This window comes from Canis aureus, chromosome 2, assembly GCF_053574225.1.
Source record: "Canis aureus isolate CA01 chromosome 2, VMU_Caureus_v.1.0, whole genome shotgun sequence".
NCBI classification, from domain to species: Eukaryota; Metazoa; Chordata; class Mammalia; order Carnivora; family Canidae; genus Canis; species Canis aureus.
This window is the reverse complement of record NC_135612.1, coordinates 8,126,875-8,143,459: the sequence shown is the minus strand read 5'-3', so window position 1 is coordinate 8,143,459 and position 16,585 is coordinate 8,126,875. Positions and strand designations below refer to the sequence as shown.

At 40.4% G+C, this 16,585-nt stretch overlaps 1 protein-coding gene across 1 annotated transcript in view; it reads right to left on the bottom strand.

Annotated features, from left to right (window-relative positions):
* Positions 1–5,622: 5,622 nt before the first annotated feature.
* Positions 5,623–16,585, bottom strand: part of LOC144292425 (uncharacterized) — a 100,620-nt gene continuing 89,657 nt past the window's right edge. Inside the window, exons 10-12 of the mRNA XM_077862659.1 lie at positions 16,201–16,387; positions 8,017–8,152; positions 5,623–6,037 (exon numbers count right to left, since the gene is read on the bottom strand). Coding sequence (XP_077718785.1) covers positions 5,938–6,037; positions 8,017–8,152; positions 16,201–16,387 — 423 coding nt within the window. The 3' untranslated portion in view covers positions 5,623–5,937. The remainder of the gene's footprint in view (positions 6,038–8,016; positions 8,153–16,200; positions 16,388–16,585) is intronic.

Below are 16,585 nucleotides of genomic sequence, written 5' to 3'. Positions count from 1 at the left end.
GGGTTTGGTGTGGTTCGGTGGCATTCACCCAAGAGAGTTCCTGTTTCAAACTCAACGTTTGCGGCGTGACACTTCATTGCTTTGCTGCTGAATCAACACCGTGGTGCAGCTCTATAAAAGGTCAAGCTTGAATCCAGTATTATTTGAACAGCGTCTACCAAAAGAGGTCTCTCGTTTTATATTCATAATTTTAATTCCAGATTACTATACCTCTCTCATAGTCTTACACTATATTGAAATTTATTATGTGACATAGTGACCTTTTTAAAGCATGGGGTAGTTGATTATACTATTATGACCTCAGGAAAGAACAATAACTTCTCAAGGACTGTCGTTTAAGTAAACTGGTTTTGAAATCTGTTTTGGGGCTGCATCTGCACAAAAATAAAGGTGAGGAGACTAAATATTTGAAAAGCCAAAGGACAATACAGCTAGTTCGTGACAGAGCTGGAACAAGTGTCACAGGCTGCAGGTTAATAGTGGGGGTCAGTGGCGGCCTTTGCTGTGGAAAATAAAGTCCTATCTCTGACCCAGGAACCTCATGCCTTCTGCAAACATCCACGGACTGTAGCAGGCTAACTCACTAAATTCTAGAGTCACTTCAATGGGAATTCTTTGGCTTCTAGACCTCCTCTACACCATTAAATTTACTGAAGTAGGATAAAATCTCAACCAGGGGCTTTCCAAAGATTCCATTTTTTCTGAAAATGCAACTCTTCCTCTTCCTATTTCATTCCAAACACACACAGAGTTAGGGCTTGAGAGCTCCCAGAATCTATTTTCTTACGATGTAAACCCACCTTCTTGGTCATGAGTAATTGATCTCTCTGAATTTCTTAGAAGTGGTATTGAAAGAGAAATTATTCTCTCGTGGGGAACTGGACCTGAGAACATATGTACTGGAAGTCGTGAGCTAAAATCATGTTCCTCCTAGTGGATGATGAAGCAGAGAATACCATTTTGTACATTATTCATAAGATGACATATGTCTTACTTTGCCCAAGACGTTCCCTGCTCATATCCATTGTCTCCATACAATTACTGGAAGTGTCTTCTCTTGGGGCACCCGGGTGGCTCTGTGGTTGAGTGTCTGCCTTTGGCTCAGGGCATGATCCTGGGTTCCTGGGATCGAGTCCCACATTGGGCTCCCTGCAGGGAGCCTGCTTCTCCCTCTGCCTGTGTCTCTGCCTCTCTTTGTGTGTCTCTCATGATTAAATAAATAAAATCTAAAAAATAATAATAATAAGTATCTTCTCTCAAAATGTCCTGATTAGAAGCTAGATTATACATTATATGGTCACACCGATTTCTCAAGACTCTGATAGCAAATGACAGAAGCTGGACTTGAACCGCAGCTGCCTAGATTACAGTCTGGGTTCACACTTTCCAAAGTGAGAGACATAATTTTCAAGCGCTTGGCAAGAGCGGAGGGATAGCATTTACTGCTATGTGGGAGCAAGTGCTTCTGAACTGGGGAGTCTCCAATATCTCTGGCAAGGGAGAGATCTCCTTCTTGAGTTTGGGTCTCCTGTGTAGGCCCTGTGTTACTGGTGAGAGGCAGAGTAGCTCAGCCTAACGTGTTGGCCCTTGCTATGATTGCTCCGAAGGCTACCTGCCTTCTGCTCCGGCTGCCCACATTATGAATAAGGGGGTGGACAATCTTCATGAGTGGCTGCTGGTTAGAGGCTATGACTGTCATTGGGATTTGACCCCAGTTCCTGCATTCATTCTCTGTACCAACTGAAGTCAACCTGCAGGGAGGAAGGAGGGTGAAGTGGACACACAACGAGCGTAAGAGCACAGAGAGATGATGGCCTGGGGTTCCTCCTATGGTTCCATACCCACCGAGGCTGCCTCTGGGGTGCATTCTTGCCTTAGGTTCCATAGATGCCAGCATTTCTTCATAATTATGAGAGCTTCAGGCTCAAGTTCTCTCCCAAACCTTTCTGCAACCAGCGATCCTTAAAGTCCTAACCCAACTCAGAATCCACATCTGCTCAAAAGTAGCAGATTTAATTTTCATCTGTGCTCAGGTCAATGGCTAGATTCATGTGTTTACGCTTTTACCACATGAATATCGAATGCTTAAGGATTGCTGGGTGTTGTGCTAGCTTCAGGGAAGACAGTAAGTCAGACAGACATATTCCCACCTCCCTGAAGTCATCAAACCAATAACTACAAGTGTGCGATCCTCCCCACTCTTCTTCAAAAGATTGATCAAATAATCCACTAGCATAATTCAGAACTTTGCTTATGCATCCTGGGTATTCATAGCCTTCGAAGAGTCCCTGAAGTGAAAAATCTCTGCTCAAGAATGGGTTCCACTCTATTTTTGTGTTTGCTATAACAAAATGGTCCAGTTTCATTCTTCTGCCTGTGGCTCTCTAATTTTCCCAACGCCGTTTGTTAAAGAGACTGTCTTTTTTTTCCCCCATTGGATATTCTTTCCTGCTTTGTTGGAACAAAAAAAAAAAAAAAAAAAAAAAAACAGGTTTGGAAACATATGAGAGATATTTTAAAACCAAAAATAGACATGCATAAATATTGTATATGTGAGCTGTGAGGTATTGTTAGAGTGGTTACTTTTTTTAAAAAAAAATATATGCTTTTACATCCCACTGTGGACGTGTCTTTGAAATGGTTTTACATGGTTGCTGCATGGATCAGAATAGAAAACAGAACTGTGCTATGTGAGCCAAACCTCTGGAGAAAGTATTTTTTCTCAAAAGTCAGGGCGGGTGGGGAGAGATTGTTCTAAGCCCAGGAAGACGCTCGAGAGGTGATTTGGAGATCAGGGATCATTGAGATCCTGTTCTCAGGCTACGTGGGCAAGGCAAATAAGGAACTAGACTGATAGCCTGTAGCGTTCCTTTCTTAAATCATCCTGCGCTTTGATATTTCTTAATTCATCTTCACTAAATGTAATTCCCAAGTACAGAACAGTCCAGGGGTTTTCCTTTACAGTGAGCACATTAAGGCAACAAATGAGGCAGAACAAGAATTGGAGTGAGACCAACACTACTTAGGCCCATCAGGGACCTCCTGAGAACAATCTGGGCTTAGTTTAGGGCTTCTAGGAATACCGATGGAAAATCTTCCATGTTGATCAAGGAGTTGGGCTAGCAGAGTTTTGACAACTGTAGGCCAGTCTTCGCGACTGTAGGGTTCTGAACAGGAAATACCACAGGGCATACGACCCAGAAAGCCTGAAACTCTACTTCACAGCCTCTCTGTGAAGTCCTCTTAAGGTGGAAACTCTGATAAAATGTTCCTTCATCTTCCCCATCTGTAGGTAGTGAGGTGAAGGAGACAAGATGCCTTCCTTCGGGAAGAGTCTACAGGGATGTGAGGTCTATGTGTAGCCAGCTGACACGCCTTGCTAACAATATGGATAATCGTATTGAGAGTTCCCTGGGGCTACTCACTGTTCCAGGGCTTTCTGTACACTGTTCATTTCTCATAAGATCCTGTAATTAGCCCCATTTATAGATGAGGAAACTAAAGCAGAAAGAGTACAGTAGCCTGCCCCATTTCCCAGCCAGGAAATGAATTTGAACTTGGGCCCTGTGGCTGCAGAGGACATGCTTTAATTTTTCTGCCTCTCCTTCATGTTAGCATCCTGGTGGCAACAGTTCTTGGCCCACATTAGGTGCTCAATGAACATTTATTGACTACCTGACCATGAGACTCCGGGCAAGTTCTCCTCGATTTGCCAAAAGGTGGGCTAATCCTAAAATGGGCAGTGGGGTAGTACATATGTAGAAGCCTAGCCCTGCACTTTCCCCTTCCTTTCAGCTCTATAAAAGATGGAAACCTTGTGGATCTTGAAAAATATTCTTAATCGTAGGACTAAGAAGTTCTTTTTGGGTCACATAACCCTTGAAAGTCATATAAAAGCTTAAAATTCTCTCCACCTAAAAATGCTCACACCCAGTGTTGCCGGTGGGTTCTTTTGTTTGGTTGGGTTTTTTGCATAATGTATGGGACTGTTTAGATCTCTAGAATCTTCCAGGAGCAACAACAGTAGTTTTTGAGGAGTATCTTTGAACTTTGAATCACTTTCAAATGAGTTCAATGACTGCTTAATTTGGGGAAAGTCGCACTCACATTTTATTGAGGTAGTTGCTTTTGTTTTTCTCCTTCAGGGGAAAGCTCTGTGCCAGTGTTACAGTTGGCTGTGGTCACTAGCTGGCTGCCTGGTAACGGCACAGTTTGTGCATTCCATGGCGGAGCTCCAGAAAGGCAGAGTGTTCCACTGGGGAGCGGATGTAGAAAGCTCCAGGCTTCTGACATGAACATTACTGATGATGCCCCTGCTGAAAGACCTCATTATTATCATGGCAAATATGGGGAAAACAAAGGGACCTTTGTCAGAACAGAGGGTTATCTGTTATTGTTAATTGAATATTTTTGATTATGGTATTAAGTTGGTTAGAGTATTACAGCATGTCTTTTTTGGGGGCCTGGGCTCATCTGTGCAGCTCCTCTTAATACGGGAACTAAGTAGCACATGCTCACACACTCACAGGCCTCCTTTATGTGAGTTGTGGTGAACGACAGCTGCAAGCTGTTGCCATCTATTTGAAGAGTTCACAGTCTCTTTGGGGGGGCGGAGGTGAAGAGTATAGAAGAATGGCTTGAATTTTCATATCTTTTTCATGTTTAAGAGTCTCTGTAAAGAATAATTTGAATTAACATGGAGTCCTTTAGGAGACTGGGGAGATAGAAACATGCTATATTGCTGGAATCAACATGTTTCGGTTCCCAGGCAAAGCCTAGAAGTATTGGACAACTTTGGCAAGTGGGTGATTCCATTGTGTCTGTGAAACCACACCACGTCCTTGGTCACAATGAAGGGCTGTAGGATGAGTTGAAATAACACTGGATGGAGAGATGAAGACCTGGCTTCAGTCCCAGTTCTGCCATCAACAACCTATGTGATCTTCAACAGGCTACTCCCTCCTAGAGCCTCAGCTATAAAGGGTTGAGCTGTAAAGGTCTTGCAATCTCCGAAATACTATTATTTTGTGAAAAGGCAAGGCCTCAAATTTTTTGTTGTTGTCAGAAGCTGTTCCAGAGCACTTGAAGCTGACAGTTGAACTCCCTGAAATTTATTTTCCATGTTCCATTAGTGAAGGTATGGGACTTCCAACTTCATGGATACACACTGGGATCATTCCACTAAGACACAAGGTCGATACTTAGAATTCACCTTTGAATCTCTCTGAATGTTACTTCCAGGATTAAGAGTAGGACATTCTTGATTCATTTTGTGTTTTCCCCTTGCAGTGTGACCGATCGATATTCAGGTAATAATTCAGATAGTAAGATGATGCATGCCTTTGAGTTTTCTCCCCTGAATTTAGCCTAATTCTTTCTTTATTTTATAACAATAATTGTTATTATTTTCTGTCATCTGGGAAGTCCTGGAGGCACTTGGGCCAGTCCATTGTGAGATAACCTAACAGAGAGGACCTTGTTTAGCTGAATTGTTTACTCACCATTTGAGCCATTTCATTTCTGTGATCTTAATTTTTCCAAATATCAGCTTTCCACATCATGGCTTGTAGGCATTCTAGGAAGCCTACAGTCAATGGACAGAGTGGAGCATTTAGCAAAGAATACAAAAGAGAAAATAAATCAACTTTTATTGTATTTATGCTTTCAAAAGACAGGGGTAAGGGACATACTATATTTTGATGCTAACACTTACAGCCTGATGGGCAAAAATGTGGGGGTATTAACAATATTGTTATAGATTGTCAGGTTAGATTTCCGTGCTTTGGTTCAAAAACAAAAGTATAATCTTACCACAAAGTTTTAGTGTATCTGAGAAATGCTCAGTTGAATGCTATATAATGAAATCATATTTTTGTTTCTTCCCATATTGGTTGGTGATGATTTTGTGGGTCCCTTCTCTTAAGATTAGGGTTTCTTTCACATTCTAGTCTCTTCTAGAGGTCGATTCATGAAGTCTTGAATAGCCTGATGCAAAGGAAGCCACTTTTTGATAGACATTTTCAGAGCTGTAATCCAGCTGTAGAAATAACAGTGCAGGACAGGTCATTAAAAAAAAAAAAAATGGTTGAACGGTAGGAAGGTGAAATGTTAAAAAAAAATCGTTCACATTTATTTCCTAATTGTTTCTCTGGGTGATTTAATTTGAAATTAATATAGTAAACCCTGATTCTTTGGTTTGGACTGAACAAAATGGTAAAACACCGAATGTGGACTATACAGACGTAGCAAAGAAATAAAACTATGCTGATGTTGTAAATAGGATCAGAAGAAGGTGCGATGTCTGTAAATAGTGATCACTGGAGCTATGGGGCTTTTATAATTGTTTCTATTTAAATTTCAAGTTCAGTTGGTCAAATGTATAGCAATCAAATATTGCCACGAGGGAAAAATAGTCCTTTTTGCATTTGTACTCATAGCACACTCTGCAGGTTAGCTCCCCCCTTTTCCACTCCCTTCTTTTCATTTTATTGGATGATGTTTTATAAAATGTACCATATATAATTTATTCTCAGGGTATTTTAATAGTATTTATTTATTTATTTATTTATTTTTTATTTATTTTTTAAAGAATGGTTTGGGTCAGATACACTATGGTTGTAGGAGTTCTAGAGACGTAACTAGGATTCTTTCCAGCACAGTGTGTCAGGAACATGAATAAGTCAATGTGCTTTGTGATTCTCTGAGAGGGGAATGTGATTTGTATCATTTCTTAAGCTTACATAACTATTTTTGGGGAGTAGGGCATCTTGTGAAGGCAAAATTCCACAAACCACACTTTGTGAAACTGCTCTTATGCTTTGAAACAGTTCTCTAGTGACTCAGTATTGTTTCCTATTGATAATGTCCACATATGGATTTGACAGTGAAATTCAACTATTTGGTCTCCACCCATAGAGAAGCTAGTTGATTTTATCAGACAGGAGTTCATTTCATTGACCCTTTTTCTAATATGACAACTGGAGCCTTACCTTCAAAGGAACCATCTTAGTCCGCCACCCAGATTGTGTAGCACCAGCCCAGGGAAAGAGATCTTGGCAAAATATCTAGCAATTCTATATTCATTAACCTCCCACTCCAGCCTATCCTTAGGAATGAGTGGAGCAGACAGGGTTTACATAATGGGAGAAGGCCTGGGGAGACTCTTCCCTTCCCTAAATGGTTACTTGCTGGAAGTCCTGAAATTCTACTTTTAGAGTTTTATTTCTTTGAGTTAAAGCAAGGTATTTGGTTCTGGTAAATACTCCTGAAGATTTTACCATGTCCCCTGTTTTAATAAATGATTGAATTTCTTTATTGATCTTTTTAACCCAATTGGGAGAAAGCGTCTCCCAATTGGGTTGAGGTGAGGGATGGTCTTCAAGCAGGTGAGGATAGGAATGGGAGATGGAGGACACTGGATGTCTTGGGGATTGAAATTAGATGGAGGAGGATCCTTTGAGTCTGAGAGAATACTTCCTCTGCCTCATAGTTTTGTCTCTGTTGACCATACCGCCCTTTGTTCCCTCAAGCCGTCATGAACCCAAGCGCCCATTTGTACATGCCACGCTGGATAGTGAACATATTGAATTATATAGGTGAGTTCTATATCCTTCAGTGGCTTATAAAAAAAACAAACAACTGACCAAATTCCAATGAGCATATCAATAAAGTTATGTAAAAGGAGGTAAAGCAGCAAATCTGAATTAATAATTTGAAATATTTACAGATAACTGTTAGTAGATTTTTTTTTTTGTGTTGAAGTCTAAGCCACCATCTTGGGAAGAATGGTAGAATCCTTTTCCTCTTAAAAAAAGTACTTCTGGAAGAGTCATAGAAGATGACTCTTCTATGCATTAAATTTAAAAAATCCTGAGGAATATTAACTATGGAGATGATGCAAAAAAAAGGGAGAGAGTTAACTGAAGATGCAAGTTGAAGTTGGAAAGTCAAGACTTTTGCTAACAGGACTCTTGTCAGGGCAGATGAAGAAAAAGAAATATGCAGGCCTCGACCTACCGTTGGTTTTCGGTCTTATTTTCTGCACAGAAATAGAAAGTCTTGAACTCTTCAGATGGAGGTTTGAGTTCAATTACTGACTGCTTGGAGCTTAGGGTCTGCTCGTTCACCCTATATCCTTGTAAATACAGGCCACCTACAGAGGGTGAAAGGAAAAAGCAAATGAGAAGAATAGGGAAAGAGTAAGATGGAGAAAAGGAATCTGAAAAAGCACCAAGAAAATTTTGTGTCTGCAGGAACTTCTAATCCAGGTGTCTCATTTTGCAGATGAAAAAACTGAGACTCAGGAGAGTCTGTAATTGAAGGGCCTCCACTAATGATTAATGGCAAGGCTGGTAATGAGGTAGGATTTCCCCATTTCCATTTTTGTGATCTTCTCACTGCATGTTTAGTATTTGCCTTTGGGTTACTGTGGGTCTAAACCATCTACTTTGCCTGGAGGACACATTTTGAAATAAATTTCTTGGTATCAAAGAGTGACACCTGCACTATCACACTAGAAGAAAATTAAGTAATATTTGCTTGGACAAAACCATTAAGACACCCTTCCTGAATAATGAGATTGCCAGCAGTTTCTAAAACCAACTCAGATTCTCACCTTCTTTGTGCATATGCAAAGCACATTTAAAATATGAACCCACAGGGTGATATGAGGGAGCCAACTTGAATTCAAATGAGAATGAATGACTGGTTTTAGAAGATAATTTCTTCACCGTCATCTTTTGAATCCATGTTAGTGGATATATGTTGTTTGGCCTGAATTTTGTTTCCATTATTTGGGGGGTAGGGAGAGCATATCAGTCTGGAGGAAGATGCTGAAAAAGCAAAACCTTTTGTGTCTTGTAGTGTCGATGCTCTGAGGTATAACCGAATCTCCTATCGATGATTAGATGCTTGAATCTCTTCCTTGTTCTTGCTAACTCTTATTCTAATCCCCCACTCCCCGCCCCAGGATCCACTTCAGTGCCCTATACTAACAAAATACCAAAATCCAACTTGGGTCGCTGCTCTCCCTGACAATTATCCTATGCCAGTAAGGGACTGGGAAGGGAAAATTGAGTCCCTTTACATACGACTCCTTTCATTTTCCTTTTAGTTATATTTGGTGCCATTGCACACCGTCCAGAAGCCATAGTTTTTTTTTTTTTTTAAAGAATGGTGTTTGGACTTGAAAATGTGTTTATTTTATAGAGGGGGTTTAGATGCAATGCTAAACTAAAAACTTTTTTCATTTAAAAAGAGCCCATTTCAAAGCCAACTTCTAGGAAAGCATTCATTTTAGAAATGGTTAGATTTTTCCCCCCTTTGGTAGGCCCCAGTAAAATGGTGTTTACCCTAATCCAAGAGTGAGTGCTGTCTTTGTGCTAATGGACACACCATAAAATTCACACATTTGCAGTGTGCAAGCAATGATTTTTAGTTTATGGAGTTGTGTGACCATCACCCAAATCTAATTTGAGTACATTTTCTTCCCTTCAAAAAGAAACTCTGTGTCCATTTATCAGTCACTCCCCGTTTGCTGGCCCATCCTAACACCAGGCGACCTAACCTCCTTTCTGTCTCTATGGATTTGCTTTTCCTGGGGTGCTCAATATACATGGAATCATACGATATATTGTCTTTGTGACTGGCTTCTTTCATTTAGTATGATGTTTTCCAGGTTCATCCATGCTAGGTCATATTATCAATTCCTCATTCCTTTTTATCGACAAGAGATATTCCATTGTGTGGGCATACCACATTTTATCTACTCATTAGTACATTTATCTACTCATTATCTACTCATTAGGACATTTGAATTTTCTTCATTTTTTAAGCTATTATGAATAATGTTATGAATATTTGTGTACAATTTTTGCACAGGTCTATGTTTTGGGGTATATACTAGAAGTGGAATAAGCAATGTGCTAGATGTTTCAGGACTAAGGGCCACCTGAAGACATATCCACGGATAGGTTTGCTGTCTTAAATCTCTTCTCCCAATAGTAGTACAAAGTTTTTCTATTACTGCACTGGTTTCTGACTTCTTTCTACTTGTGAGATTTCCCTTTCTCATGTGTCTGAGCAGACATGAATATCCTCTCCCATCCCTACCCTCTTTGAGAACAGATAGAAAGTTTTGTCCAAAAAGATGTGCGCCACAAACAGGAAAGTTCCTGACCCCTTTTCTAACCAGTTACAGGGTAGAAATGATTGGCAGTAAAGACATCCAATTGCAACCCCATTACCTCATTTGAGGTGACCTCACTGGGCCAGTCTCTCTGGATTAAGTAGCAGCAGTAAATAGCAAGCTGGCACAACATTTGAACAGAAATTTCTCACAAGAACCTTGCAAGCATTAAGTGTTCCATTTGTTGCAATAATGTAAAATATGTCTGAGGAGCACACACAGACCTTGATGTGATTTATTCAAGAACAATAGTTAACAGTCACGATTTGTTACTTTCAGCTTTTGCTAAAGAGAGAGAGAGAAGGGAAAAGAATCATCAAGTACATGGTGAATGACATGGGGCTTGAGGGCTATGAAGAGGCATTTGGCTAAAGGGTTTCTGGAATATTCACACTGTGGCTTTTTAATATTAGCCGGCCCAGGCAAGCCAGTAATGCATATCGTTAGGGTATGAGCACTTTCCTTGACAGTAAGCACGGACTTCAGGGAGCTGACTGGTGCTATTTGTTCAACCCTGACAATACACATTAGAGGCCTACTTATCTAGCTGGAAGTAAGATGTGAGATTCGCATCTAATGTGGTTTTCACAGGAAATTAGAGCCACATGTACTTTCCCCTCATCTCACTGTTATCTTTCCCGGCCTTCTCTTTGTGGCTCCCAGGATTGCCTCACTACCTCAGGTGACTGTTAGAGCCAGTAGGTCATGTCCCAAATACTACAGATACGTCTAGAAGTGAGAAATAGCATAGGAGGTCTCCTGGATCTCTCATCAAGAAGAGAAATCACTGGAATAAAATCAATATAAAATGAAATGGAAATAAAAGAGTAAGGCAACTGAGATGCTGTGGTTGGGGGGTGGGGTGGGGTCATGTGTCTGAGAAGTGATGGTCATAGAAGCCTGAGTCTTAATAACATAGCAACTAATCTGGTAGGCGGAGGACAAGGATAATTGAAAGGAAAGAACCTTTTTTAAATACCCTAAGGTACCGTATGTAAAAGAGACAGTGTTTTTGTACCTGAATATTTTCCAACCTTTTTGGCTGTGATCCAAAGATGTTAATAAATACAGAGCTCTCCATGTTTTCATACAGTTGGCCCAAAAGTTTTGTGAAACACTGTGATGTACCATGATATTTTCTATTCAATTAAATTCTATTCTATTGTGTTTTTAAGTACTCGTCGCAACCTGCTACGTTGACTGCATGACTCAGTAATGGGGTAAAAACGTGTAGTTTGATGATTAATGCTATAAATAGCAACCAACGCCTGCTTCACAGTGCTGGAGAACAAGGAACCAAACAAGGGTGAGATATGCAAGAGCTAAGCAGAACTTGGACAGTACAAGGAGGGGAGGAATTAATAGATCAGACCAGCGCAAAGGTCATTCATTTAGCATCCATCCAGAAGAACTGAAAATAAGTATTAGGACTTTGTATAATTTTTATGAATATAATTTTTCTAATTCCTTGCATATAGAAATGATTACATGAAGCTGAGTATTTTATTTTTTATTGATTAATTGATTTATTTTAGTGCCTGTTCATGGCACAGCATGGGTTCAGCCATTCTCGGTAAATTTCTCTACTGCCTGTCCTCACAACTCCTGGTTGTTGTGATAAATAGCTGGACTACACGGATCGTGACTATGGCAGTCAATGTGCCAAATTCCAGAGACTACTTGTTTGAGACTTGTTTCTGGCAGAGAGTGCTCTCTGTAGCAGTATGGCTAAGAGTTTGGGCATAGGATTTGGATGACATTTGTTCATATTTTGTCACTTAACAGCAGGGGGTGGGCACATCAGCATGTTAGTTAACTTCTCTAAGCCTTCGTTTCTCTCATAAAATGGGGCAATAACAGTGGTGGTTTGCAAATATTGGCTTTAGATAATGAACATAAAATGCTTATCTAAGTCCCGGACACATAGGAAGCATTCAGTGATACATGCTAACTATCTCCCTCCAACCCACCTGAGCAGTTGATCCAGTTCTCTAACCACCCCCCCGCCCCCCACCAAAAAAAGAAACAAAAACCCAAACAGACCATGTGGCTCCCCAGGGCAGTGATTCTTAATGGACAGTGGAGAGAGACATTTCTATTTTGGGAACTTCCCACCGGAGATTTGGATATGCCTCCATGCTAGCTTGGGTTTCCTGGTGCCATATCATTGGCTATGAGCCTCAGGTCACGATGCATGTGAAAATGTACAAGACTGGAAAAGACTCTTCCAAAAAAGAATGTAGACCTCAGCTCAAAATTCCAGTCTGGGGAAGGGTAAAGCACTCCAGAAGAGCTCCTGCCCAGCCCCTTCATGCTAAAGAAGGGCGAGCTGCTGGTTAACCCTCCGAGAGCTTCCATCCGGACCCAGCAGCTGTCAGAATGACAGTGAGAAGGAGGTGGCAGGAAAGTGCATTTTCTGGAAGAAGGTGCATGCTCAGGCAAATTGTATTTTTTATTTGAAAAAGAGTAAAACCATGTAAAACTCAAATCACAGGCCTCTATTTTAGAACATGGCCTAGATATAACATATTCTTTTGGAATTTCAGTAAGAAAATGTTCTTTTAATCCATATTTAAGATAATTGAAGCTAGAAATGGAGGGCCTGTGGACATAGGGATATTTAAGATGTACAGCTGGGTAAGAATGAATGGATTTGGATTAAATATTTTTATTAGTCACAAAATGATATATTTTCAAGGAAGGAATTTAAAAATAGATAGAAATTAGATGACTTCTTAGGGCTAGAAAGGGCGTGAGATAGCCAAAGGGCTAGACATTTGATGGCCTGAGTTCTGGTTTTGCCTTTGAATTGGCTTTCTAATCTTCTAACCTTTCTCTATGAAGTGAGGGGAAGACAAACTACTCACACTTCATGGGAATGATGGCCATTTGCAGTAATTTGATTGTTCATTCATTAAAAACACATAAATATAGAGTCATCTTTGAAGCATATGGTCCCTTAGAAGAGATAAGATGGCCATCTAGAGGTAATGCACAAGGTAGAGGGCAATAAGTGTCACAAGATGGGTAAGTGTAGAAGTTCAGAGAGGGGGGATGCTTTGTCAGGGACCATATGGGGTTGCTTAACACCATAGCAGAGATGGCTGGTGACCGAATAAGCATTTGAAGGGCAGTGGAATCCGGCCAACTAGTGTTGAGGAATTGGTAGGTATAGAATGGTTCCAGGAGGAGGAACTAGCACAAGCAAAGATGTGTTTCAGAAAAAAGAAGATGTGTTAAGGAAATAGAACATGTGTGTTAAGGAAATAGAACATGACCATGTTTGGTTAGAATGCAAGGTGCTCTAACACAAGGATTGGAAAAGAAAACCAGAGAGAAGGATTTTGGGACACAATATAAAACTCTCGAGTGCTCTGGAGGTAACAAAGAACCTTGGAAGGTTCTGGAAAGATGTGTGAAATGATTGGAGCTGAATATAAAGAAGATGTCCATTTTTTCTTCCCTATCTTTTTCTTTTTCTTTTTGTTGGTGTAACTTAGGCTACCTGGGTTCAAATTCTATCTTTATCATGTATTATTAGCCAGGGGAATGTGAACAAATGATATAACCTTGCCAAGCATCAGTTTCCCTAGTGGTAGGTGTGATAGTAACCTATCTCATAGGAGGGTTATTGAAATTAAATGAAATGATAAGAAAAAACACTTAACAGAGGGATCAGTACAAAAACTATACTGACTAAATGGTAACTCTGCTTTTGCTGTTCTTATTTTTAGGCCATTTATTAGTAGCCATTTTCTAGCTCTCCAACTAGGACTTTCCAAAGTAGGGCCTCTGACTTTTCAGAATCAGGGAAGCCACCTAGGGCTGTCATTACTGTTTTAAACGCGGAGGCCTCTGGGCCCTAGGGGTCTGGTATTTCAGTTTGGAGTGAGCTGAGCATTCCATCCTAAACATTTCCTCTCTATCTCTGGAAACAATCTCTTAAAAATGAGCTTCGTTGATTCAGTCATTAAAATGATTCAGACTTTTGCAGTGATTATTTTAATAAATTAATTAGCTAGCTAATTGATTGATTTTAGAGCGAGAAAGAGAGGGAGACCTTGCACATGGCGGGGGGACTAAGAGGGTGGGAGAGAATCTTAAGCAGACTCTTTTCCTGAGCACAGAGCCCAACTCAGGGCTCAATCCCAGCACCCTGAGATCACGACCTAAACTGAAACCAAGAGCTAGACCCTCAACCAACTATGCCACCCAGGCACCCTTGCAGTGATATTTTATAACAAAAATCCCAGTCCATGACTGCTTTGGAGGTTTGTTTTGTTTACCTTCATTCTCATCCTGGTATCAGGTACTTAAAACTATGGATTTGGTATTGAATAGAAACAGCCTGTTCGGGAAGTGCTTAGAGATGCTGGGTCCCTCTGAATAGTTGAATAATATTTCGGGTTATGTTGTGATGCTCTCAAATGGAAAGGTGAGTAAGTGAAAGAGAATCACTGTATCGCTCATCCTGAATGAAGGGAAATGGAACATAGCGTGATGTTCGCCTTGTACTTCTTTCGTACTTTCCAAGGAGGCTGAAATGGTCACCAGATACTTCCAACTTGGCATGGCTGTCTAGCTTAAATAAAAATAAGCATTAATGTTAAAAAAATTATTAAGTGACTGAGATTCCAGGATGTTTACTACTACTAACTATTTAAGGATAATTCATTTGGTGAAAAAAAATCCAACTGCAAATAAAATGCCAATAATCTCTTTTGTCTAAAATTATAGGAAGGCTAGGGGTGCTTGTCCGGCTCAGTTGGTAGAGTGTGTGACTCTTGATCTTGGGGCTGTGAGTTCAAGCCCCACGTTGGGTATAGAGATACTTAAAAATGAAATCTTTAGGGATACCTGGGTGGCTCAGCAGTTGAGCATCTGCCTTTGGCTCAGGTTGTGATCCGGGAGTCCTGGGATCGAGTCCCACATTAGGCTCCCTGAAGGGAACCTGCTTCTCCTTCTGCCCATATCTCTGCCTCTCTTTCTCTCTTTGTGTATCTCTCATGAATAAATAAATAAATAAAATAGCTTTTAAAAATCTTTTAAAAATTACAAGAAAAATAATCTCTCTTATTGAAAGCAGGCATACTTGTTTTATTAAATTATATTGCTTATATACCCATTTTGTACATACAGCTTTTAGAATACACAATTTAATCAATATATATGATATATACATTTTGTATAGAAGGGCTTTATATATAGAGCAACCCCTAATAGCAGTTACCTCATGTAATCTTTCCAACACTCCTGTGAAATATATAGGTGTTTCCATTTTACAAATGAGGAAAGTAAGTTCTAGGCAGTTAAGTAACTTGCCCGAAAAAAAATTGACAGTTAATGTTATTTTTGTTACTCACTTGTCCAGCATTGGGAATACTGAAGGGGGAGTTACTGCCCCAAAAAGCTATTGCCACTGATTCTGAATGTCATCAGTGACCAAAAGAATGAAGGAGTTTATTTTTTGTTTTTTGAGGCAATGAAAGCATGGGATGAAATCTACAGGAGCTGGAATTAGCTTGGCTGTGTTGAGATCTCAGCTTCATTGTTGACTACTTGTGATCTTGTCAAGCTAAGTAGACTCCCCAGCTAATTTTCTTATGTGTAAAAGGGGAATAATAGTAGTATCTCTTCATTGGATAATGAACTAATTATCTTTAATTAATTAGCACCCAGGCATCCCTAAAGATTTCATTTTTAAGTATCTCTATACCCAACATGGGGCTTGAACTCACAGCCCCAAGATCAAGAGTCACACACTCTACCGACTGAGCCGGCCAGGCACCCGTAGCCTTCCTATAATTTTTGACACAAGAGATTATTGGCATTTTATTTGCAGTTGGATTTTTTTCACCAAATGAGTTATCCTTAAATAGTTAGTAGTAATTAGTAAATGAACTAATTTAGGTAATATAGACAGTACAAGGCTTGGTAAAAGGTCCATAAAGCTAGGCTGTCACTACTATTATTGTTGTAATGACTATTATTTCAAGCGAAAGTTGAGTCCATACCTGAAGCCTGGGTGGAGCGAATGCTAGCATAGAGGTACAAGCAGCCGTCCTTCAGAATGCAATAGTGCTGGACCCACATATCTGTGCTTCTGTCCAATTGGTGCAAAAGGCCCAGGCACTCCGGGTTCTTGATAGCCAGGGGTGGAAGGCTACTGTTGTGCAGAGTGACATCTTCCCAGACATGGGTCTGTGGGTGTAGCACAAAGGGATCATCTGAGTGGTCGCCCTGTGCGGGTGGTCCCTGACTCCCAGAGCCAATGATACCAGCACAAAGGCTATTTGACTTCAGAGAAGGCACTGCCCTAAGTGATTCTGTTGCTAAGGCAATCGAATACTTGAGCAACTCGCTAGAAAACCTGAATTTATCCAGGGGCTATGGAGAACT